This window comes from Podarcis raffonei, chromosome 2 (assembly GCF_027172205.1).
Source record: "Podarcis raffonei isolate rPodRaf1 chromosome 2, rPodRaf1.pri, whole genome shotgun sequence".
Taxonomy (NCBI): domain Eukaryota; kingdom Metazoa; phylum Chordata; class Lepidosauria; order Squamata; family Lacertidae; genus Podarcis; species Podarcis raffonei.
In genome coordinates this window covers 121,524,208-121,547,681 of record NC_070603.1, presented here as the reverse complement: position 1 = coordinate 121,547,681, position 23,474 = coordinate 121,524,208, and the positions used below count along the sequence as shown (strand labels likewise).

The 23,474-nt window shown below is 44.7% G+C and overlaps 2 protein-coding genes across 3 annotated transcripts; both read left to right on the top strand.

The window, feature by feature from the left end:
- The first annotated feature begins 219 nt into the window (after positions 1–219).
- LOC128409413 (zinc finger protein 397-like) lies at positions 220–8,445 on the top strand. Its single transcript, XM_053379886.1, has 7 exons — positions 220–350; positions 1,722–2,229; positions 2,359–2,440; positions 3,000–3,082; positions 3,299–3,425; positions 5,811–6,754; positions 6,996–8,445. The coding sequence occupies exons 2-6, from the start codon at positions 1,834–1,836 to the stop codon at positions 6,443–6,445; spliced, it is 1,323 nt and encodes a 440-aa protein (XP_053235861.1). The 5' UTR covers positions 220–350; positions 1,722–1,833; the 3' UTR covers positions 6,446–6,754; positions 6,996–8,445.
- Positions 8,446–11,519: 3,074 nt separating this feature from the next.
- On the top strand, positions 11,520–20,306 carry LOC128409365 (zinc finger protein 883-like). Of its 2 annotated transcripts, none has more exons than XM_053379767.1 (6): positions 11,520–12,202; positions 14,000–14,507; positions 14,711–14,786; positions 15,125–15,207; positions 17,489–17,615; positions 18,443–20,306. In XM_053379767.1, the coding sequence occupies exons 2-6, from the start codon at positions 14,091–14,093 to the stop codon at positions 19,579–19,581; spliced, it is 1,842 nt and encodes a 613-aa protein (XP_053235742.1). In that variant the 5' UTR covers positions 11,520–12,202; positions 14,000–14,090; the 3' UTR covers positions 19,582–20,306. The 2 variants fall into 2 exon arrangements, with proteins under 2 accessions (XP_053235742.1, XP_053235741.1); XM_053379766.1 differs by having other exon boundaries at positions 14,705–14,786.
- Positions 20,307–23,474: the final 3,168 nt, after the last annotated feature.

Sequence of the window (23,474 nt, the reverse complement as noted above, 5' to 3'; positions counted from 1 at the left end):
GAGATGATCCAGCTGCGTGCCCTTGGCCTCCACCTTGAAATCTTCCCTCTTTAGCCACCTGATCTTTTAAAGTTTAAAGGCCACACAGATTGAACTCTCTCGTATGCCAAGGCAGCGCTTTACCACCAAGCAGCTCTGGCGGCTTGGGGCTTCTAAGGGTTAAAGTGAGCTTATCTGGATTCCTAGAGAGGAAGGGAATTAGGAGGGCGGGAGGGAGGAGGAGGGTCTGGAGTCTTGCAGAGAAAGAGCGTCTCCCCCCCCCCAAAGCCCCTGCCTGCCTGGATCTATCACTTTGAGCAGCGGGGGAGGGAGCCCTCTATTTCTCCCAAGCATCCTTCTGAAACCTGGCGGTGAGTCGACCCCCCCTCTAGTCTGTGCATTCGGGTTCAGGGGAGTCCCAGGGCTGCAGGGGGAAGGTTGCAGAGAGGGGTCTGTGCAGCCGACCCATCCACGGGACGCCCCCAAATTTGGGGGTGGAGGTTCGTCCTCTCCAAAGCCAGAGGGCCCCTTTTGAAACAGAGCGGGAGAAGGGGGGTGTTAAAACTGATCTGCATGGAAGTATTTCTTCAATTGCACTTTGATTAGAATTTATATACACACACCAGCAATTAATCAGGCAGTGCTATCAAGCCTGCACTCATTTACCCATTCAGGCAGCCAACCCTTCAGAAGAGGTGGAGGGGGAAATATTTTTGGAGATCGGCTAAGAAAGCATTGCTGATCAAAAGCGGCAGAGTTCAGCTGTTCGGAAGAGAAATTAAAATAGACAGAGCAGTTCCAGACCCATCAGAGTGAAGGGCTGTGGGGTGAGTCGGTGGGCAAGTATCAGCTTCCTTCCTTCAGAAGGGGTTGGAGTGCAAAGTCAGGCTTTTGAAACAGGTGTGAATAGGATAGGCACCTGCTGCCCCCGAACTGTGCAAGCTGATCAGTATAAGAATTGGCGCCTGAGTTTCATTTTCCCTCCCTGTCACTTTTCCATTGTGTGTCATGGGTTGTTTTTCCCCAGATTGTAAACTTGCAGGCAGGGACTGTATTGTTTTAATACAGTCACTGCTTGTAAGCCACTCTGGGAACCTTTTTAGCTTAAGAAAGGGATACAAATGCCTAAATAAATAAATAAATAGATACAGTGGTACCTCAGGTTAAGAATTTAATTCATTCTGGAGGTCTGTTCTTAACCTGAAACTGTTCTTAGCCTGAAGCACCACTTTAGCTAATGGGGCCTCCTTCTGCCGCCGAGCAACCCTGAAGCAAAGTTCTTAACCCGAGGTAATATTTCTGGGTTAGCGGAGTCTGTAACCTGAAGCATATGTAACTTGAAGCGTATGTAACCCAAGGTACCACTGTACTTGGAGGTGCCAGGACTTGAACCCGGGACCCTATGCATGCAAGGCCATGGTCCTTAGGGATGAGGAGAGCTGTGGCTGGGAACTTTCAGAAACAAGGGATGACAGTGTTAAAGAGAGGGAGGGTGCCCCAAGGGGAAGGAGTGGCAGGGAACAGACCAGTAGAACAGATACCGCACCTTCTTACATTCAACCAGACTGCTGCTGCTGCTATTATTATTTAGTTCTATTGCCTGCCCTCACTAAAATGCCCCATGGTGGATTACAGCAATACAGAATATATCTGGTTGCTAGCCAGACTCATCCACATTTCCCCTGTCCTGGCAGTGTAATAATTCTATAGCTTAACAATAATTCAACGGCTTGCCTTTTCAGGACTTGGTAGCACTTCTAATTAGGATTGTCTTATTCTTGAAGACAGAAACTGGCACGAGACGAAGGGGTTCTTTTGGTTCTGTTCAGTTCTTCCATAAAAGAAGTATCAAAGATGGATGAGGATTTAGGAAGTTGTCCCAGTATCATCCAGGCAGGGAGCAGCGGAGGATCCTGGGACAGAACCCGACTGAAGATCCCAGGAGAGGACACCCTTAGCTCACATGTTGAGCACCAGCAGTTCAGGCATTTCCACTACCAAGAGGCCGAAGGACCCCGAGAGGTTTGCAGCAGACTCCACCGTCTTTGCCACAAGTGGCTGATGCCAGAGCGACACACTAAGACTCAGATCCTGGACCTAGTGATCTTGGAGCAGTTCCTGGCTGTCCTCCCACTGGAGATGGAGAGCTGGGTGAGGGAGTGTGGAGCAGAGACCAGCTGTCAGGCGGTGGCCCTGGCCGAAGGTTACCTCCTGAGCCAGGCAGAGGAGGAGAAGCAGAGAAGGCAGCAGGTGAGAGTGTTTATCCTGGTACTTCCATATGATTGTAACTTCTGGTAACCCTGAAGGTTTCTTCCTCTCTCATTCCTTCTTTTTATTCTTATTCCCATTCGGTCTTTTGAATCTTTGTCGCTCTTTCAGGGAAAAGATCTGTTTGCAAAAATGGACGTTGATTTCGCCGAGTGGGAGAGGATTCCGTCAGACACCAGACAGAGGCCACTGGGTAAGGGCTGATGGGATCTATCTCAATATGGTCCCCCTATTTCAAGTGTGAAATAAATATGTGGGCTCCCTTAATCTTTGGGGTGAATGACGCTCTTCTCCAGCCTTTTTCCAGAGATGAAAAATGTTTTGCTATGTTATCCATGGAGACCTGCACTTTGACTTGTGGTCAAAAGCTGATACATTAAAAGAAGTGCTTTCACATAATATTAAATGGGTTTAAACACATATACAGTCATACCTCGGGTTGAAGTAGCTTCGGGATAAGAATTTTCGGGTTGTGCTCCGCGGTGACCCGGAAGTAACGGAGTGGATTACTTCCGGGTTTTGCCACATGTGCAGAAGCTCAAAATGACGTCATGCGTGGAAGCGGCGAATCGCGACCCGCGCACACACGGACGTGGGTTGCATTCACTTCAGGATGCGAACGGGGCTCCGGAACAGATCCCGTTCACATCCAGAGGTACCACTGTATTCATAAACTCTTGACACATAAGCCTTTTTCTAAGGCCTGTTTGTAGTTCTTGATACTGACTTCTCACCAACTTTGTCTCTTGCAGGTGATAGCGTGATGCTGGCAAGAGCTCCTAAGCCATCTCCTCTTCGCAGTGGAGTGGAAGCAGCTTCTGTGGCACAAGATAAGGTCAGATCAGTGCAGATCAGTGTGGGGAGATCAGTGTGGGGAGAAAGGCTGGGGGCAGCCAAGGCACCTCTGTCCCCTCCTCACCTTCCAGGGCCTGAATGAATCTCTCTTACCACTTTGCAGCTTTGAAATCTGTCCTTGGCAAAGTCTTCAGAGGGTGCTGAGTAGAAGTAGTTAATGTTTATGCTGTCTGTAAATGTTTTCTTTTTATTTTAGGATTCAGTGTCCTTTGAAGATGTTGCTGTGTATTTCACAGACGAGGAGTGGGCGCTGCTGGATCCTGATCAGAGAGCTTTGCATAACGAAGTCATGGAGGAGAATTGTGGGATCATGGCCTCTCTCAGTAAGCCTCCCAATTGAATCATAATATCAACTTTGAAAATAGTTACATGTGTGATGTATCAACAAAATTACCATATAACTCAAAAGTGCCACCTATAGCATCTGGATTCTATATGCCCCCGCATTTAACATTGAATGAACAGCAATCTGTTGTTTCATCTCAGAATATACTTTGTCCAATTATGTCCTTTTAAACAGAGATCAAACTGGTCTGAACTTCCCAGGCCTTTTGAAATGTAAATTTCGGAATTGTTACAGAAGTGGAAGTAGCCTCTCAGTCATTTTCTGGTTGGCGAAAGAGACCACTGACATCAGAAATGGAGATTTCATGATTGTGCCAAACAAGTATCCATCTCAGAAAAGAGGTGGGCTTTTACTAGTATCAAATTCCCATAACATTTTAAGCTTTTCCCCTCCTGGAAACATCAGGACAGGAGTCCAAAGATGCTCTCTTTAACAACCAGCCGTGTTCAAGGAACTGCGCACTTGCTCTAAAATCCAAAGCAGGTAACATGTAACTAGCAAAGTTAGACTGGTTTTAGTAAGAAAATTGTGTTTTGTTTGATTGTGCTTTTTGTGATGGATGGACCTTGGAGACCCAGAAACCAGTCTGGGCTGGGTGGTGTGTCATCCTATCAGGAGGGAATGGAGAGTTAAAAGATAGAACAATTTAACTGTCAGATAGGGCTTGGATTGGGTTTAGAAAGGTCTTGGCTAGAGATTAGCCGAGTGTTTTGGGTTTTGCTAGGCATGGCAACCCAGATCATTTCCCTGAATAGAAGGAAAAGATCCTAGAAGACGGTTGGAAGTGTTTTACTGGCTTAGTAGAACAAATAGCCATTCTAGGGCCAAGTAGAAGAAAGAGCTATTTTAGGAGGAATCAGTTTAATTAGAAAGTGGAAGTTTTGAGTGAAATTATTATTTCTGTACAGCGGATTTCACTGAAACAAAAGTGTTGTGCCTAATTAGAGTAACCATTAAGCTTTAACCCTCATAGACTGTATATTTTAGTTTTGTTTCCAATGTCCCTCATCCTTACTTTGATCCTCTGGTTGAGGGATAAGCACCCCCCACTCAGCTCTCTTAGTCTTAATTCCCCTCATTTACTGACGCACACCCACCAAACCCCAAAGTCAGTTGCCCTGTTGTTCTCTTTTCATTCAGCAGCCTAACAGCCCAGGGATAGAAGCTGTTCTTTACCCTGTTGGTGCGACTAATCATGCTTCTACATCTTCTGCCTGAGGGCCGGAGATCAAGAAAGTGCCGGCCAGGGTGTGAATCATCCCTGAGAATTTTCCTTACTCTCCTGAGGCAACGTTCTTCCGCTATTTCATCCAGCGGATTCACGGGATAGCCCATAATATCTTGTGCTGTATTCACCACCCTCTGTAGGCACTTCCTATCAGTTGATGTCAAACCAGCGTACCACACCGTGTTGCAGTATGAAAGGACACTTTCTATTGTCGACCGGTAGCAGGAGATCATCAAATGTTGATTGACATTTGGGAGCAAATAAATTTTCAGACCTATGGAAAAAAAATTATTCCCCTCCCTAAACCCTGGAAAGGCTTGCTCTAGTCCAGAGCTTTCCAAACATTGGTGTGTCAGCGGCAGTTTGTAGGTGTGTCCTCCTCCTGGCATTGGAAAGCGGTTAGGTTAACCTCTGGTTTGCTAGTAAAACGGAATTATTATTATTATTATTATTATTATTATTATTATTATTATTAATTGAGTTTATATACCGCCCTATATCTGAAGGTCTCAGGGCAGTTCACAGAAAATATCACAACATATATAATCAGAATAAAAACAACAACCCACAAACAACCCCAAAATTACCGTTTAGTTTTGTTTCTAATGTCCCTCATCCTTACTTTGATCCTCTGGTTGAGGGATAAGTGGTCACAGGATTTTCTTCTACATTCCTAAGAGTCCTTGCTGCTGGGTATTTGTAAATGCTACCAAATACCGAGGAACTGAACGTCTCAAATGTTACTGACAGGGAGTGTCAGTGTTTTAAAACACTTAAAACCTGGTCATGTTACCTCACTCCAATATTTTCTGAGGGAGTTTGTCAAAATTATTTATATTTTGAAATTTGGCTTAGCTTTGTTTTATAGGCTAATGTTAACGGGCATCTTTTTTTCTCACAACAGCCAAATCCAACAGTGTAGCACACCAGCTCTCAGATAATGCTAGCAACTCTGTGCAGTAAGATCTGCCTCCCATCTAAGTCCTTTCAGTTCTTTTTTTCTCACAGACATTCTGGGGGTTGGACTAGATGACCCTTGGGTCTCTTCCAACTCTTAGGATTCTATGGTATTTTCCAGTAATTTAGGTCTCTATTTTCTCCTAAAGCTCTAAAAAAATTCTATCTCCATTGCAGAAGGTAACAAATTGGAAACAACGAACCATGAGAAAATCCACACAGTGGAGGAGCCATCTAAATATTTAGAGTGTGAAGAGATCCTGAGTCAGAATTCCCACGAAAGAACTGCCAGCAGGGAGAAACCATATCACTGTTTGGAATGTGGGAAGGGCTTCAAGTGGAAGAAAAGTCTCACTTCGCATCAAATAATTCATACAGGGGAGAAGCCATTTGAATGCTTGGAATGTGGTAAGAGCTTCAGCTGGAAGGAAAGTCTCACTTCCCATCAAAGAATCCATACAGGAGAGAAACCACATCAGTGCTTGGAATGTGGGAAGAGCTTTAACGCAAGCAGAAACTTGCGCCGCCATCAAAGAATTCACAGTGGCGAGAAACCATATCAATGCTTGGAATGTGGGAAGAGCTTTACTAGAAGCACGAGCTTCCGTTGTCATCAAAGTATCCACAGTGGAGAAAAACCGTATCAGTGCTTGGAATGCGGCAAAAGCTTTACGAGAAGCATATACTTCCATCATCATCAAACAATGCACAGTGGGGAGAAACCGTATCAATGCTTAGAATGTGGAAAGAGCTTCCGCTGCAAGAGAAGTCTCATTTCCCATCAACAAATTCACACAGGGGTGAAATCCTAAAAGCTGTGCCTTCTGGTGTAACCAAGTTCTGGTTTTCTCTCCGTCTTCCTCTCTTGCAAATTTACTGTGGGCACTTAACCATTACACTTGTACAAATACTAAACTGATAAGACAATCACTTTAAGCTTTCCAGTTCTAGTGGTAAGGGGCAAATGATGAGGAAGAGAGAGAAGGCCACCAGTTGCTTCCTGGTGGCCATGGGAGATGTTTTGTTGGGGCAGAAGTGCAGAGGAAGTGAGTGGAACCATTCATTGTTGACAGTTGCCCTCCAGCCAGAAAACTTCAAGACTGGCATTGCTGAAGCAAACTGTGAGAGAGCCAGTGTGGTGTAGTGGTTAAGAGCGGTAGTCTCATAATCTGGGGAACCGGGTTCGCTTCCCCGCTCCTCCACATGCAGCTGCCGGGTGACCTTGGGCTAGTCACACTTCTCTGAAGTCTCTCAGCCCCACTCACCTCACAGAGTGCTTGTTGTGGGGGAGGAAGGGAAAGGAGAATGTTAGCCACCTTGAGACTTCTTCGGGTAGTGAGAATGCGGGATATCAAATCCAAGCTCTTCTTCTTCTCCTTCAAGATTGTGTATGGAGTACTTTCTTTTGTGGGTTGAATTGTCTGAGGGCACCTGGTGAGAGGAAGTAGTACAAGGGGGAGGTGTTTACCATTCCACCCGCATGGGACGCAGGTGGCACTGTGGTCTAAACCACTGAGTGTCTTGGGCTTGCCAATCAATCGTAAGGCCAGCCATTTGAATTGGCACAATGGGGTGAGCTCCCGTTGCCCTGTCCCAACTCCTGCCAACCTAGCAGTTCAAAAGCATTCCAGCGTGAGTAAATAAATAGGTACCACTGTGCCAGGAAGGTAAACAGCATTTCTGTGCGCCCTGGCTTCCATCATGGTGTTTTGTTGCTTCAGAAGTGGTTTAGTCATGCTGGCCACATGACCCGGAAAGCTGTCTGTGGTCAAATGCTGGCTCCCTCAGCCTGAAAACTGAGATGAGCGCCGCACCCCATAGTCAAATTCGACTGGACTTAACCGTCCTTTACCTTTACCTTACCTTTTACCGTTCCACCAATTCTTTGGTGAGAGATAGCAACCTGCTATTTAAACACAGTGCATTCTTAGGAAATTGTTTGTTAGGTGAGCATTCTCAGAACAAGTCAACAATTTCATTTATTCCTATGGGGAAATTTCTAATGTGTTCTCAGCCACTTAATTTTGACCCCCAAATGACAGAAAAACCCAGGAAAACTCTGAAACCTTGCTAAAGGCAAACAAGGAAGGGGAAAAGACCCTTTTATTTATCTGCTCTCCCCCCCTTCCTCCCCTACTCCCACCATGGTTTCTGGTGAAACAGCTGCTGGGGACCATCAACACATAAAAAGTAAGGCTTGTTTAAGACTTATTGGTTTACACAGTACTACACACAGGTCTGGCTGTTTCGATATCTGAATCTGTGGTGTGTATAGTGAGGTTTAGGTACTAATCCGTCATGTTTGGATAAGTGAATTTTCATATAACAAGCGTTTGGATAGCAGGACCTACGTGTATTGTCAATGAATGTTTTCATTGCCTCTTTGATGTGTTTCCACTATCCTTTTGTTCAGAGGAAGGAGTGGCTGATGACATTAGTTACAGATCGAGAGTGAGATATTGGAGAGTTTGGATGGTACATCTGTGGGTATGTGTGGATGTGTGAGCAGTGTGTGAACAGAGTGACATTGAATGAGCAGTACATGTTATATGATCTTTGTAGATGTAAGGTTGAATTTAGGTGTGATCTGTAGTACTTTGTGAATCAGGGGGCTGATTTGGGAGGCTGAAGACTCTAAAATATTCCCTGACTCTAAATATGTTTCCAAGTGTTTGTTCTTAAAGTTTGCAATGGTTTTGTTTTTAAAGATCGTATTGTTTTATCCAGTGCTCTCTTTTTTTAGGAGAAAAAGTGCCGGTACTCACCATTAGGTTGTTACAGTAAGTGCCACACTTTTTAGCATTTCGAAAAAGAAAGGTGCCAGTACCGTGTACCCTTGAGTACCCCAGAAAAAAGCACTGGTTTTACCACATTACAGTTTTCTTTAACATTGCATTGGGTAGTATTATATTGTAGCTTCTCAGTTTCATTGCTACACGGTTTGTAACAGAAATTTAATAAATAATAATAGCCAGCTAGGGACTGTCTTACATTTAAAGCAGTATATAAATATATAAAATGAAATAATACATACAATAAATAAAGGTGTCTTGTTTTGGTTCAGAAGAGGCCCCTGCTGTCACTGTTGCTTCTCTGCTAGGACAAAAGTGTGGTTTCCACTTGTTCTCATTCTCTTCCTCTTCCTCATTTGCAACAAAACAGTGGACATTTAAACATGACAGTTGTATAAATCCTTAGGGTGGCATTCAATTATATTTGTGCTCCTCCTCCTGCATGCCATCCCCAGATCTGCTCTGAAGGGATGAGGGAGCCCCGTAACAGAGTGGTGGAATCCTTGGAGAGCTTGACTATGACCTAGGGGACCAGAATTCACTCAGTCTCAAAGCTCACTGGATGATCTTGAGCCAGTCATGGTCTCTCAGCCTAACCTCCCTCCCAGGGCTGTTGTGAAGATAGCATGTGGAGGCACTGGCACCATCTCCAGGGGCCCGGGCACCCACAAAAAAATTGCTGTGGGTGCCCAGCCTCCACCCATCACCTCTCTGGCCACCGTCACCCACTGACCACTGCCAAGAAGAACCTCGTACACCACCGTTGTTTAGTTGTGTCCAACTCTTCGTGACCCCCTGGACCATAGCAAGCCAGGCACTCCTGTCTTCCACTGCCTCCCGCAGTTTGGTCAAACTCATATTGGTAGCTTCGAGAACACTGTCCAACCATCTCGTCCTCTGTCAACCCCTTCTCCTTGTGCCCTCCATCTTTCCCAAAACCAAGGTCTTTTCCAGACAGTCTTCCCTTCTCAGGAGGTGGCCAAAATATTGGAGCAAATATAAGGGGTGTGTGGGAGCAATCCCTTCCATTGCGCAAGGAGAAATTCTCTATAGTGCTACCTTGAAAGCAACCTCATCGGCTCAGGGAAGTGTCTTAGCTTGGTTCAGAGTAGCTATCTGGCCTGGGCCTATCGCAGAACAGCCACTTGTCATACCCTCCCCTACCCAAGCCCAGCACTTGGAGCAAGAGTGTCCTTTAACTCAAACCACTAAACACTTTTGCTTTATAAAAGTTCTCTCAGCCTCCCTCCTGCTTCCTGGCTCTGGGCTTCCAATACCTCAAGCAATCTCCTAACAACTGGTAAAAGGTAAGGTAAAGGACTCTGCTTCTACCATATAAAAAATTCTATCTGTGACTGAATTTGTCACAGTCTTGGTAGCTTGGCCAGACATGAGGACATAGGAACAAATTATTATTATAATAAAAGCTGGTTATAACACGTTCTTCTGTGGTTTGTTATCAATAACACTTTGCGTTTCATAACATGTGCTTATAAGTCTTATTCCGAATCCTCTTCCTATCCAATCTTGCCTACTTGCCACTCAAACCAGCCACCTTTTCCTTTTTCCCTCCAAAACCCAACTGTCTTTTTCTCTCCCACCCACACACCTGTTCTAACTGTCACACTTCAACCTCAGCCAATCAGCACAGAACACACCCCAACATTCCATCCCTCTCTCCCTCCCCTCCCCCTCCCTTATGTGTTTTAATAGAGAAACCCGTACAAGTCAGTTACAATGGCTAACGGCACAACATCTGCTGAAGTCCATGAGGGTACCACCTATTAAATACATGCAAGGTTGTTGCTTGAGTTGGTTAAGTCGTCTTAAGGGTGCCACACCGGAGGCAAACAATTGAAATTGAAATACTTTGTCACTTGTACAACTTGTATACAGTGAGATTACACGAGCACCCCCCACTCAGCTCTCTTAGTCTTAATTCCCCTCATTTACTGACGCACACCCACCAAACCCGAAAGTCAGTTGCCCTGTTGTTATCTTTTCATTCAGCAGCCTAACAGCCCACGGATAGAAGCTGTTCTTTACCCTCTTGGTGTGACTAATCATGCTTCTGTATCTTCTGCCTGAGGGCAGGAGATCAAGAAAGTGCCGGCCAGGGTGTGAATCATCCCTGAGAATTTTCCTTACTCTCCTGAGGCAACGTTCTTCCGCTATTTCATCCAGCGGATTCACGGGACAGCCCATAATATCTTGTGCTGTATTCACCACCCTCTGTAGGCACTTCCTATCAGTTGATGTCAAAGCAGAGTACCACACTGTGATGAAGTATGAAAGGACATTTTCTATTGTTGACCGGTAGAAGGAGATCATCAAATGTTGATTGACATTTGGGAGCAAATAAATTTCCAGACCTGTGGAAAAAAATATTCCCCTCCCTAAACCCTGGAAAGGCTTGCTCTAGCCCAGAGCTTTCCAAACTGTGTGTCACGACACATTGGTGTGTCAGCGGCAGTTTGTAGGTGTGTCCTCCTCCTGGCATTGGAAAGCGGTTAGGTTAACCTCTGGTTTGCTAGTAAAACGGAATTATTATTATTATTATTATTATTATTATTATTATTATTATTAAGTTTATATACCGCCCTATATCTGAAGGTCTCAGGGCGGTTCACAGAAAATATCACAACATATATAATCAGAATAAAAACAACAACCCACAAACAACCCCCAAATTACCATTTCACAAAATGATGTGTGTCTGAAATGTGTGTCGCTAACATGAAAAGTTTTGAAGCCTCGGCTCTAACCAAAGATCTCTCTGGCAGGATGATATGTCACAATGGAGGGTGTGTCACCGCTACTTAGCAACCTTGGACATGGAACCTCTATAGACACATGCATTTATTATATTATAATGTAGAGAGAGAGAACTTTCAATGGCTTAAGCTGCATTATCTATTTCCATTTTCATATATATATATATATATATATATATATATATATATTCTAGGGAATGCAATTACCAAACTTGCCCCATTGTGCAGAACTTTGTCTGGGCACCCTCCTAAAATCTGCTATGGAGGTTCGGGGGGACCCCTAGAAACTATCATTTGGATAATTTACCGCAGTTCTTCTCTCCCAAGCCCCCACCTCGCCAAAAAAAAAACTTAGCTTCCCCCCATCAAATATATTAAAAACCTTCCAGCCTTGTGGGGAAAGCTAATTTTGCGGCTCTGCTGGGGCAGTTATGTCAAGAGTGGGTGGTCTCATCTGAATCTCTCCGGGCTGACTAGGCAGGTGTTTTCTCCATGTTAGTTAGAAGCCACAGCTCAGCAACGAAGTATTGTATAATAAATCAAATCCACCCGCCCCCGCCCCCCAAGGCCTGCAGGCAGGGGCAGCATTTATTTCAATTTTGTGATCGCAGTGGGGAAACGTCCTCCCATTCACCGAACCACTTCTTATGGCCGTTTCGTTTTTGAACCTGAAGTGTCCCTGAGATGTTAAAAATACCCATCTGTGCAGTGTGTGCACGGTGCTCTTTTCCTCTTTGGCTCCTGCTTTGAGAGAGATGCAGGCAAAGAGAGGTGGTCCAGCTGTTTATCCTCCTTACGGTTAAAATGAACTGAACTAGATTCCCAGAGAGGAAGGGAATTTTGGGGGGCGGGAGGGGAGAAGAAGTGGGCGAGGCCCTCCAGAGCAAAAAGCACCTCCTTCCAAAATCACTTCCTGCCTGGATTCTCGTTTGAAGGGGCGTGGGTCTGTGAAAGTGGCCTTTGTTTCCCCAATTGATACAACCCTGGCTCTTCCTGAAACCTGGTGAGTTTCGTCTCCCCCTGCTCCATTTTGTGAATTTGATTGAAAGGGGGGGCGGGTCCCAGGGCCGCAGTGGATCAGCTGTTCCAGTGGATCAACCAGTGGATCAACCACAACACCCAAGCCCCCTTTTGATACGTTGTGGGTGGGAGAGCATTTTAGGTGGGTCTGCAACGCTGAGTTGATCTCCATGGTAGGGTGTCTTCAACTGCAATCGAAATACAGTACAATTAATTCCCTCCCCCACCCGCCCCATGCTCCCCCTTTTGATATTTTTAGGTGCCAGTTTTCCATTTTACCGTAATTTGGTTAGAATGAACACCTCCTCCCACACCCCCACACCCTTACCAAGGCTCATGACTGAAATGCATGTGCCCATTCAGAAATGCAACCCCCACGATGTAGAAGGGGACCTTTTCAGAATGAATACAAAGCACGCACACCCCCCCCCAAAAAAAAACTACTGGCAGTCTTTTAACTGAAGAAATCTAAGCCAATTTGTTGCATGGTAGAAAGGGTGTGTAAGGGAGGCGGTATTTCACACAGGTGCCCCCGCACCGTGAATAATTATCCACAGATTCCCAGTTTCCATTGTAATTTTATTTTAAAGGAGAGTTAATTCTTAGCACATGTAGAAATATGAGGCAAAATGCATAATTTTAACTTCTTTCCCCTCCCCCGCCCTCAGAAACTAGCCTTCTCCCACCTTTTGGTTTTCTGCTTTGCCCCTCCCTGGAAAAATTCCTCTAGACCCCCATCACCTGGAAACCCATCACAATGGAAACTAAAACAAAACAGATAAATGGCACAGTCGAAATCTGCTTGCACACTGATGGGGTGGCATCACTTTATCTGCCGCCCCATGAATCACACCTCCTGGGGGAGAAGTGGGGGCAGGATAAAATTTGCACGTTGAGGGTGAAAAATGATTTTAAAAGCCGTAGATGAAAACTAGGCCTGGTTAAAGATCCATGAATGTAATGGTGGAAGACAGCTTGATAAAGACGTGGTGTGATTTCTCTGGCTGATGAGTTTGTGAAGGAGGACATGCATAGCTCCAGACATGTACAGTAGGTAAAAGGTAAAAAGTAAAGGACCCCTGGATGGTTAAGCCCAGTCAAATGCGACTATGGGATTGAGGTGCTCATCTTGCTTTCAGGCCGAGGGAGCCAGCATTAGTCCACAGACAGCTTGGGCGGGGTATAAATAATAAATATCATAAGTTATTATAAATTATTATTTCTGGGTCATGTGGCCAGCATGACTAAACCGCTTCTGGTGCAATGGAACACTGTGATGGAAGCTAGAGCACACACAAACGCCATTTACCTTCCTGCCACAACGGTACCTATTTATCTACTTGCACTGCCGTGCTTTCGAACTGCTAGGTTGGCAGGAACTGGGACAGAGCAACGGGAGCTCACCCCATTGCTGGGATTCAAACTGCCAACCTTCGGATTGGCAAGCCCAAGAGGCTCAGTGGTTTAGACCACAGGGCCACCCGCATCCGTATGTACAGTACAGGATATTGCAATCCATGGCTGCCTTCACAGTTGAAGTCAGTAATCTTTCTGAATACTAGATACTGGAAACTACAGGAGGGGAGAGGGCTCTTGTACTCAGATCCTGGATGCAGGTTTCCCACCGGCCTCTGGTGAGCTACTTTCAGAACAGGATGCTAGACTGCATGGGTCATTGGCCTGATCCAGCAGGCTCTTCTTATGCCCTTACTTTATTATGTTCTCAGGGAAATGTGACAGTGTAGTAATTCTGTAACAGAACAATGTCTTGGCTTTGTAGGACTTGGTAGCGCGCCCATTTACGACAGAGAGAAATTGGCAGAAGCCAAAAGGAGTCTTTCCAACCTGTTAGAAGCTTCTGTGAAAGAAATATGGATAAGGAAGACTCAGTTGCCCCTGAAGCAGGAAGAGGACATGAGCCCATCAAGACTGGGAACAGTGGGGGATTCTGGGAAGAAACAGTGCAGAAGATGCTGGGTAAAGAGGAGAAGCTCAACTCAGATGTACAATGCCAGCGTTTCAGGCATTTCCCCTACCAGGAGGCTGTGGGGCCTCGAGAAGTTTGCAGCCGACTCCACCATTTTTGCCATCAGTGGCTCAAGCCAGAGCGGCACACGAAAAATCAGATGCTTGACCTGGTCATCCTGGAGCAGTTCCTGGCTGTTCTTCCACCAGAGATGGAGAGCTGGGTGAAGGAGTGTGGAGCGGAGACCAGTTCCCAGGCGGTGGCCCTGGCTGAAGGTTTCCTCCTGAGCCAGGCAGAGGACAAGAAGCAGGCAGAGCAGCAGGTGAGAGCATTTAAACTAGACAGAACCAACATGAGGGTGGATATCCTGAGCATCTATCTCTTAAAATTGTCCAACTTTTCCAGGAAAGCATCCAAGGAAGGATAGCCAATGCCACTATTTTATTTTATTTTGCCTCTGCCACTCTTTTTCTAATCCTTCTGTCCATTTGATGTCTTCAATACTTGTTGCTGTTTCAGGTAAAGGATCTGTTTAGAGAAGTAAGCGCTCGTCTTCCTGAGGCAGAGAGGTCTCCACTGAATACCAGACAGAGGCCACCGGGTAAGGATCACTGTTGTATCTCCATTTGGTGTCCCACTCTCCATCGTGAAATAATTATCTGGGCTCCTTTGAGAGAAGACACTTGTCTCCAGCCTTTCCCACAGCTCAAAAATGTGATTACTTACAACATTCCTCTAGTTTATACATGGGGATCCACACTTTGTTTTGCAGCCAAGAGCCCAAAGGGCGAGAGATGCTTTTTCACGCAACTGAAATATAAAATGGGTAGAAACACTTAGCAGGTAGGATTTTTCCTAAGGCCCAAGTATAGTTAGACATACATCGCTGAATCTCTGTGTTGTGCTACCAGCTTCCCACTTACCTATTGTTTCTCACAGGTGACCAAACAATGTCAGTAAAACCTCAACAACTACTTCATCTTCACGGTGGAAGGGAAGCAGCTTCTTTGACGCTGGATCAGGTAAGGGGACAGGTCAGTGAGGAAATGGGCTCCTCTGCTCAGCTCCCCAAATCTCTCCATCTCTTCATTTTTATATAAATCTGCCCTCAAGAAAGCTTGAAAGGCCACTCAAGGAAGGTTTAAATGCGGAGAATAATGATTATGCAGAATAATGATATCACAAAGCAATGGATGAGAGGAATAATAAATTAGTAATCATAGAAGTGTAGAGTTGGAAGGGTCCCCAAGGGACATCTAAATCCTGCCCACAGCCATCCCTGGGTAGGCTTGAACCACCAACCTTCTACAGTGGTACCTTGGTTCACGAACTTAATCCATTCTGGAAGTCCGTTCGACTCCCAAAACTATTCCAAAACCAAGGCACTGCTTCCGATTGGCTGCAGGAGATTCCTGCACTCAAGCGGAAGCTGCGTCGGACATTCAGCTTCCAAAAAACATTCACAAACCGGAACACTTCCGGGTTTACAGCGTTTGGGAGCCAATTTCTTCAGTGACTAAGCCATTCGAGAACCAAGGCACCTGTCAGGTTTAGCACTTCTCCCACACAAGACACAACACGCTGGCAGTTTGACTAGTTGAGGTTTATTATCAACAACAGACTTTCAGCAATCCAAGCTTCCCGCAACTCATACCTTACTGTCAGAATCAGTTGACTCGATTGGCTTATGGCCCCTTCCAAGGCCAGATATACTCCAAGCCTGCCTCCACTTCCTGCTGGTCTTCCTTTGTTCTAATCACTTGCTCTGCCTCCTACTTCTTGGAGACTCAGGTGCAGCCAATTCCTCCTCCTCCTCTGGAGTTGAATCCAACCACCTACTTCCACCTGCATCCTGCTCCTTCATCTCTGTGCTGCTGCGAAAACTTACAGGCAGCAATCCAGAGCGTGGTGTGAATGAACCAAGTTCCCGTTTTCCTCTACCTCTTCCTCCCCTTCTGCAGAGTCCTCTCCGCCGGCCATGTCTCTGACAGTACCACTGTAGCTACCAGCCAGACACACTGTGCTGTGCTGTGCTGGAGTGTAAACAGGCATGTGACTTAACAACAGTCATGCCTGTTCCTCTTAAGGTGGAACAGAATATCTTAACATGCGGCACAATTTAACTTATGAATTATATATTTTCACATATCCATGTATTCTTGTCATTCATTGGTTTGTGATTCCTTTATTACACATGTTTTATTGAATGATTTTGTTCCTTATTTTGGTTTTTGGAGAATAATGACCAGCCACCTCACCTAAATAACATTTTAGATGATGCTAGTATTATTTAGTAGCAGGAGCAGCAATTATTTATTTATGCATCATTCAGTACTAGAATTGGCTTATAACCAGTGTTAAAAAAACAGTTGCACAAATACTAAAACAGAAATGTCCATCACTACAATAAACAATGAAGCAACCCCACTGAAATCTGAGGAGACACCCCATTGGGCTTTTATCACAGGTCCCTCAGCCTCACTTGTAAACATACAAAAGTTTGTGTCCTTATGTGTAATGTTTTTCTGCTCGCAGTGCTTTCAAACCACCTAGTATTTGATAGACTTGGATGTGAGGTGGACTCTGCCACTAAAGATGATCAGTTTAAACTAATTTATTAAGGGCATTTTATATTCAAAAGGGGGAACTGTAAGCTGTTGACCTCCAACTGATCATTCACTGACTGTCCAACTGATGGGAGCCTCCAGCCAATCAGATTTTAATTAGCCTGCTCCAAGCCCCACCTACTAAAACATAAGGCAGCCTCGCTCCCTCTCTGCCCATTGCTGTCACCTAGCAACCCCTACTAAAAAGGCTTGTAATATTATAATTCTTTAAGGCAGGGCCGGATTAACAGCTTTAGAAGCTCTAAACCCTTAAAAGATTTTGGTGTGTCCCCCCCCATATATATATATATATATCTAAATCAAAATATAAACAATAGTAAACCATAAAATAATTTCTTATTTTTTGAAATGAATCAAAACCTACAGTAAGATAGAAAATAATGTTTATTTTTATATGCTTCCACTTTATTTATATTTGGGGGGTGTATTCCCTACTTTTTCTAATTGCAAAAATCATGGTAAATGCGACAATGGAAATTTCCTCCCCTTTCTTTCATGCCCTAAGGACGTGCTTATTTTGCTTAATGGTTAATCTAGCCCTGATTTGAGGTGCCATGGCAGCCACGGGTTATATCTTCTCCTAAAACATAGACATAGGTAAAATTTTATCCACAGTAGTAGTAGATAACCTTTGTGCTATCTTTGAGGAGGAGGAAATGTTTCTTTTTCCTTGCAGGGTCCTGTGACCTTTGAAGATGTGGCTGTGTATTTCACGGACGAAGAGTGGGCGCTGCTAGATTCCAACCAGAGAGCTCTGCATAACAAGGTCATGGAGGAGAACTGTGGGATCATGACCTCTCTCAGTAAGGCTCCTATTGGGGCATAATATCTATTTTGAAAACCAGAAGCTTGAACTGGGGTACATTATTGAGACCTGAGTGGGGGAGTTGGCTGGGCCACTTTTGATTCAGCTTTGCCCACCCAAATACTTGGTGTGATATCAGCCCAGACTGGAGGGGCAGGGAGGAGATGTTTCTGTAGTTCACATGAGTTCATTTACTACCAAATCCCCCTCTCTTGGAGTGTGGGACTTGGAGTGTGGGACTTCATCTGGTGCTGGGTCAAAGAGATAGGCTAGAGATGTTGTTGCTCATCAGCCTCCATGGCCAAGCTGGCTGAGGTTGTTTTGGGGGTGATACTGGAGGATGCCAGAACTGTGGATTTGGGTGACTTCAATATCCATGCTGAGAATGCTTCAGAATCGGCTTGGGAGTTCATGGCCTCCATGGGCAACCATAGACCAGAGGTTCTCCATGCAAATGACATCCTCTGCCAGTGAATTATGGGGGCTATCCTTTTTATTTTTTATTCTATGATGTTTGTATCATTATGCATGTGCTTTTGTTCCATATACCTGCACAACAACCTTGTGAGGCAGGCTAAGCTGAGAGAGAGAAAGAGAGAGAGTCTAATTCAGCCCATCAAATGAGCTCCATCCCTGAGATGGAAACAAAACCCGGGTCCAAATCCAACATTCTGTAGCACAGCAGATGTCAGCAACAAAGGCAGTAAGATCTGCCTCTTATCTAAGTCCCTTCAGTTCTTCATCACAAATGTTTATTAGCATTGTTCAGTAATTTGAGTCTCCATTTCCTCCTAGGGCTCTAATGGGTGTCTGTCTTCTTTGCAGAAGGTGATGAACTGGAAATGAAGAATAAGGAAGACCACAACAAACTCCTCACAATGAAGCCATATAAATATCTAGAGAGTGGAGGGAGCTTTGGCCAGAGTCTTCATCTTCACAGAGCGGAGAAACCATATAAGTGTTTGGAATGTGGAAGGAGTTTCACTTGGAAGAAAAGCCTCACCTCTCATCAAAGAATTCATGCGGGGGAGAAACCACATCAATGCTTGGAATGTGGAAAGAAGTTTTATACAAGCACAAGCTTTCATCGTCACAGAAGAATTCACAGTGGGGAGAAACCATTTCAGTGTTTGGAGTGTGGAAAGAGCTTTAACAGAAGCACAAACTTCTATCGTCACCGTGTTATTCACAGTGGGGAGAAACCATTTCAGTGTTTGGAGTGTGGAAAGAGCTTTGTTCGGAAGAGCGATATCACTTCCCATCAAAGAATTCACACCGGGGAGAAACCATATAAATGTTCGGAATGTGGAAAGAGCTTTATTCAGAACTCCCAGCTCACTTCCCATTTAAGAATTCATACAGGGGAGAAACCATATCAATGTCTAGAATGTGGAAAGAGCTTCAACAAAAGCACAAACTTCCATTCTCATCAAAAAATCCACAGCGGGGAGAAGCCCTATCAGTGCTTGGAATGTGGAAACACATTCCGCCAGAAGAAAAATCTCACTTCCCATCAAAGAATTCACAGTGGGGACAAACCATATCACTGCCTGGAATGTGGAAAGAGTTTCCGTCACAGCATTGGCCTTACTATACATCAGAGAAGCCACACAGGAGAGAAACCATATAAATGCTTGGAATGTGGAAAGAGCTTCTGCAATAGCTTAAGCTTTATTATACATCAGAGAAGCCACACAGGAGAGAAACCATATAAATGCTTGGAATGTGGAAAGAGCTTCAGTCAAAGCTCCAAACTCACTTCCCATCAAAGAATTCACACAGGGGAGAAACCATATAAGTGCTTGGAATGTGGGAAGAGCTTCCATCAGAAGTCAAATCTTACTTCCCATCAAAGAATTCATACTGGGGAGAAACCATATAAATGCTTAGAATGTGGGAAAGGCTTAAGCTGCAAGAAAAGCCTCACTTCCCATCAAAGAATCCATGTACAAGAGGAATCATAAAAGTACTTGCCATCAAGTTTTTAATATGCAGTTGGATGCAGACTGTGTTGTTGGAAAAAGTTTTGTACAGTTGGAAAGCTGACAATAGGCTATTTAAAAAATAGGGGAGGGGATTAGACACAATAGACATTTGTGTTTATTAAGCACTTAAATGACAGGCAACATCAGGGACAACATGTTCACAAATTATGTAAGTGTTGCAACAGATCACCCAAGACATGTTGCTATTTTCTCCAGATTGGCCAAGTTATTAATTTTATCTCATGTATGCCCTCCCTCTCAGTTATTACTGAATGTGGATGTATCTATTGTAACACAAGTATATGTTGTAAAACATATTCTGTTTATATTTACTGTTATTTACACTATGGAGGTAATGGAGGCTTGAATCTTCATAAAATGGCTACTCAAAAACTGCAGTCGAACCTAATAAGGAACTATAAAGCAGCATTTTTAGGTCACAAGGATCAAATTGCAGTGGAACTGCAATAAAACCTCCTAGAAGATTTCCCAACATGTTTAATATTATCTGTTATTGTTTTTCTGCAGTTCAACTTTTTGAAGCTGGGGTGTGTGTTATACTGAGAAGTGCTTTATATTCTGGCAAATGTGATTAGTGCATTGATTATATCCCGTGTTACTGTATTGTATTGGTATTTTAATTTTGTACCAGTATTGTAGTAGTACAGAAACATGGCCTCAACAAAGTTCTTCGTCAGTGGAAACAGTTTTTCCCTTTAATTTTGCTTTCTTGAAGAAGTGTTACATTCACCATTTCCCCAGATCTTTTTTCCACACACACATGAGAAACAGAAAAGGAATTTCAGCTGGGTATGAGAGGCGATCCGGTTAGTGACCCAGACCAGTGAACTGCTGCTAATCTATTAATCCCTTTTGGCCTTGCCTTACTAAACGCCACATCTCCTAGTCAGGCCTTTCCCAACTGAGGCTGAAGCCACATTCACCCAAAAGTTTATTCCATTTTCCCATTTCCCTAACTGTTAATTTCCGCCTTATATCCGAGCTTTCACATGATGTAAAATCAACTTCCGAAAATATAGTGCAATATAATGTTCATTTCTGAGTGATTGGCAAACAGATTTTTTTCCTGGCGCCAATAACATGGAAATGATCACCACACTTAGCCTTGTTGTTGTTTAGTCATGTCCGACTCTTTGTGGCCCCATGGACCAAAGCACGCCAGGCACTCCTGTCCTCCACTGCCTCCCGCACTCTATATTCTGCTATATTCTGAAAGTGGATTTTGTGGTGTGTGAAAGCTCAAATACAATGCGGAAATTAACGGGAAAACATCGGGAAAACGGAATAAACTGTTGTGTGCATGCAGCCCTTCATTTTTTGTAATCGGCAAAGAATACAAAATACCATCTTGCAGATTGTCAGGGACTGTCAGGGCTCTGAGGCCTGTGACAGGGGGCCCAGGGGGTGACCCAGGAGAGGCGACCAGCAATTTATGGGGTTTGGTGGTGCCCTCAAGGCGGGAGTCAAAGCAGGGAAAGGGGGAAGAGTCAGGGCAGTTTAAAACAAGAAGAGGCTGACAAGACAGGTCAGTAGACTCCCCAGCTTCCATGCAGGGGAAGTCTCAGGTTGCAGACACGTAATCCCTTGGGAGGGTATATATCTCCACCATTCTTCGGCTTCCAAGTTTTTAAAGCCCCGAAGCAAAAGCCCAAACTAAACTGTCTTGAAGTTTACTTCAGTTGCCCCCAAACCACAGAAATGCAGCTTGATTCTCCTCTCCAAATATTCTATGATTATTTTCACATATTTATATAAGAAGCAACTATCAATACTGGGTGGGTGTGATGGTTGAATATTAAAATGCAACTTAATTTTCATACATGTAGGCACTGAACTCTCTTAAGCAAAACCAAAACCCCTACATTTGTATAACCTTTCTCCCCTTAATTCAGGCACAATTTTAATTGTTCAATGGAAAAGCACAATAACTTCTGTGTGGCATTTGCTATCCGATATACTTCCTCTACCAGCATTTCCGTGCGCTGCTCTGATTTGCCAGAAGCGGCTTAGTCATGCTGGCCACATGACCTGGAAGCTGTACGCCGGCTCCCTCAGCCAGTAAAGCGAGATGAGCGCCACAACCCCAGAGTCGGCCACTGCTGGACCGAATGGTCAGGGGTCCCTTTACCTTTATACTTCCTCTACACATTGAGGTTCCTGTTGCACCCAAGAGCTATCTCACTGCAGTAAATCGGATCCATAGGGATTATTTTGCTTTGATTCCTGCACAGAAGGGAGTAGGAATTTAAGATGGCCCTTGCGGTCCCTTACAGCATTGTAATTCTATAAGGGGCGGCAACATCCTCTTCCCAAGTGACCAGCTTTGTCTTTGCGACCAACTGGAACTTGGATCCACTAGTTCTGCTCTGCAAATGTATTTTGGGGGAGGGATACCCCTAAACCTTAGAAATTAATAAACGGTAGCATTTTGATAACTTGGAATACTGAAGGAGAGATTGCAGGCCAGTGGAACAATACAGGCTAAGCTTCCTTTCCAAGCCATTGCCTCACCTTGGATAGAGGCAAAAAGGTGTTGATGACCCAACTGAAAAGGAATTATTAGGTCTGGACAGGAGGTTGCCAAGGTGACGGGCTTCAATAATAATAATAATTTATACCCGCCCATCTGGTTGGTTTTCCCCAGCCACTCTGGGTGGTTTCCAACAAAATATTAAAATACATTAGTCTGTTAAACATTAAAAGCTTCCCTAAACAGAGCTGCCTCCGGATGTCTTCTAAAAGTCTGGTAGTTGTTTTTCTCTTTGACATCTGGTGGGAGGATGTTCCACAGGGTGGGTGCCACTACCGAGAAGGCCCTCTGCCTGGTTCCCTGTAACTTGGCTATGTTATACCAGAGCTGCCTCACCCGAAGCCTGCCTTCATCATTATCATCATCAATTATCAGAACCAGAGGGGAAAGGAAAATAGTGTTTTGAGCAAGGTGTGCTGGGAAGAAGAAGGGGAGAGGAAAAGGCAGAGATCCATCTTTTGGCAGGCTGGCTGAAGGCAGGCTGGGAGGGATGCCCTGGACTCCATTGCTGCACTGCTGTGGGGCACAAGCCCCTCTTAAGATGACCATGCTGTAAGATCTGGACTCCCTCCATCCAAACTCAGGTGTAAATATGTGAATAAATCTTATTTCTTAATTTTGCAACAGTATTTTATTATCCCCAGCTCCCTACCCTTAAAAAAAAAACCCTTGACACCTGTTGGGTCCACTTCTTAAATAAGCTTCCTCTCTGCTCAGGGTTTGGCCTAGTCAAAACCGCACAGGCTGGCATTGCGGGGATAATGGGTGGGTGTCCTTTCAATGGGAAACTTCCCCAACTTTCCAATTAGAAGCACGACCCCCTTTTCTCCCTTTCCCAGGCTCTGTTTCTGTAGCCGCCTGACTCCCCTTCACCCCACAGTGCAACAGGGAGCTCACCCCATCTTAGAAGGGGGTGTCCCAAAAGCTGCCTCCGCAGCAAAAGAAGTCCAGCCACTTTTCTCTCCCCCGCAAGGTGGGACCATAGCTGTCAACATTCCCTTTTTTTGCGGGAAATTCCCTTATCCCAGCGCCGTTTCCCGCTGCTATCCCGGATTGTTAGATATCCCATAGACTGTCCCTGGGACAGGTGAGGCTGCTGATCCCTTATTTTCAAATCTGAAAGTTGACAGCTATGGGCAGGACCCGTGGCCAAGCATCTACCTCTTGCATTCTCTCTCAAGGAATCCTGCATTGCCTCCTCTGTGTGGACCTGAGGAAGCTGGCTGGAGAAGCTCAACAGTTGTGTTGCTTTCTCCACCCCGATCATCATAATCATCAACTTCATTTTAACAACAGCAACAACAATTTTATTGTCCGTATC

Bases quoted from the DNA above. Each gene is read 5' to 3' on its own strand.
- LOC128409413 (XM_053379886.1), top strand. From the start codon at position 1,834: ATGGATGAGGATTTAGGAAGTTGTCCCAGTATCATCCAGGCAGGGAGC. The intron at 2,441-2,999 runs GTAAGGGCTGAT...TGTCTCTTGCAG, and splicing joins CACCAGACAGAGGCCACTGG to GTGATAGCGTGATGCTGGCA. The intron at 3,083-3,298 runs GTCAGATCAGTG...TTTTTATTTTAG, and splicing joins CTTCTGTGGCACAAGATAAG to GATTCAGTGTCCTTTGAAGA.
- LOC128409365 (XM_053379766.1), top strand. From the start codon at position 14,091: ATGGATAAGGAAGACTCAGTTGCCCCTGAAGCAGGAAGAGGACATGAG. The intron at 14,508-14,704 runs GTGAGAGCATTT...TTGCTGTTTCAG, and splicing joins AGAAGCAGGCAGAGCAGCAG to GTAAAGGATCTGTTTAGAGA. The intron at 15,208-17,488 runs GTAAGGGGACAG...TTTTCCTTGCAG, and splicing joins CTTCTTTGACGCTGGATCAG to GGTCCTGTGACCTTTGAAGA.